Source organism: Austrofundulus limnaeus, unplaced genomic scaffold (assembly GCF_001266775.1).
Source record: "Austrofundulus limnaeus strain Quisiro unplaced genomic scaffold, Austrofundulus_limnaeus-1.0 Scaffold365, whole genome shotgun sequence".
In the NCBI taxonomy this organism is placed as follows: Eukaryota; Metazoa; Chordata; class Actinopteri; order Cyprinodontiformes; family Rivulidae; genus Austrofundulus; species Austrofundulus limnaeus.
The window spans coordinates 608684-610414 of NW_013952767.1; the positions used below are offsets into that span (position 1 = coordinate 608684).

Consider the following 1731-nt stretch of genomic DNA (forward strand, 5'->3'; position numbering starts at 1 on the left):
CTGTGAAACAGATCTGGTTCAGCTTGCAGTTTAGCTATTAGTTTCTATGGAGGCTGTGAGCCATTGCCCTGTCAGGTCTCTGTTTCTGCTCCTCCATGCCATCACAGACACTACCAGTGTACGGTATGGGCTGGAATCATTCTAGTGATCTATATATTTAAGTCTATGGACTTTAAGCAAAAAAAAGGATGATTGTATTATACTTGAGGTTGCATTATACAGGAATAAATATGTTATGTAAATTGGCAGAGATTTAAAAAACTGCACAAGGGGCTCCACCTGAAATCTTGCCCAGGGCCCCAAACTGCCTAGGACCAGTCCTGGTCCCACCACGAGTGCAGCATCTTGTCTTCACTCTTGTCCTCTCTATCACTGAAGCGATGTTTTGCAGCTTGATGCTCTCTAACACTTCTGACCTTGTCCGCTCTGTCGTTCGATCTGTCCCTGACAGGTGAAGCCTCTTATATGGATTGAGAGTGTGATTGAAAAGTTCTCTCACAGTCGTGTGGAGATCAAAGTCAAGGTAATGACAAGTGACACACAAACACCAACGCACACACGTACTGTATAAAATCTACTGTGTCCTACTGCCTGCAGCTTCTCTGCTGTCCCTCCACTCAAACTTATTGCAGTATTCATGATGCGTACGTCTCAAYGGATTGCCAGTCACCATCTGTTTGATGCCTTGAAAGCCGACTCAAAATTACAATCAGGACTCATGTGAACGTAGCCCCGGTTGCTCTGCTTTTGTAATATAAAAGTCTTGAACGACATCTGAACTCTGTCCCGTCACCTTTCGCAGGCTCGGAGTCAGTTTAAGAGCCGGTCTACTGCCAACAACGTCTCCATTATGGTGCCGGTGCCCAGTGATGCTGACTCACCCAAGTTCAAGACCAGCACAGGCAGCGCCAAGTGGGTGCCGGAGAAGAGCGTGGTACAGTGGAACATCAAATCCTTCCCGGTTAGTGGCACAGCACTGAGTTTATTACCAGAAATAATTCCAAGCAGTAAATTATTTTCCCTAAAAATACCTGCAACCCAGCTGGTTAAAAAAGATAAATAAAAAATAAAAAAGCAGTAGCCTGTCAGGAAAAAGTAGTTGAACCTTATCTTCATCTTCCTCCTGTTTAACATTTAATTAATGTTTAATTTAATTAATAAATCCAACAACCACTGTTGTTGGATTTATTTATTGTCGTCAGAGATGTAAAGTAATTTTTTTAACTTATTTTTGAATGTACCAGATTTATTCAAGTATAATACATAAAATTAAATCCATAAAATCATCCATAAAGTTGGGGGGTAGTACTATACTCGGATAAATATTTTTACTTGTGTATATTAACTGAAATATCGGCTTCATTCACAAAATGCCTGAGTCCGGAAATGAGACTGCGTCGTAAAAAGCAGTTGAAGCAAGCTTACGTGTGACAGTCCTTCATGCTTCAGAGCGAGATAATAACAGATCCAAGCAGGCGACATGATGTGAAAAAAAGAAAAAAAGCAGTCCTGCAGCTTAGTAATGATAATGAACTAATGACATTAGCGTGTGACCCATCCGCATCTCGAACAACAACAAACACATGTTCGTCTGTAATGGCTGCCGTCTACCGGTGTTCTGAAAAAGTTTGTATCCCTGAAAAAAGTTTCCCCACCAGAGGGGGCGCTCGTGAGTAGGAAGTAATCTGCTTTTCCCCCACAAGATGGCCCAAATCTCGTGAAGTCTCTGAC

At 42.1% G+C, this 1731-nt stretch overlaps 1 protein-coding gene across 1 annotated transcript in view; it reads left to right on the top strand.

Moving 5' to 3' along the window:
* Positions 1 to 1731, top strand: part of ap1m3 (adaptor related protein complex 1 subunit mu 3) — a gene marked incomplete at both ends in the record, with an annotated part of 34275 nt that overhangs the window by 25165 nt on the left and 7379 nt on the right. Inside the window, 2 exon segments of the mRNA XM_014023379.1 lie at positions 452 to 523; positions 803 to 961. Coding sequence (XP_013878833.1) covers positions 452 to 523; positions 803 to 961 — 231 coding nt within the window.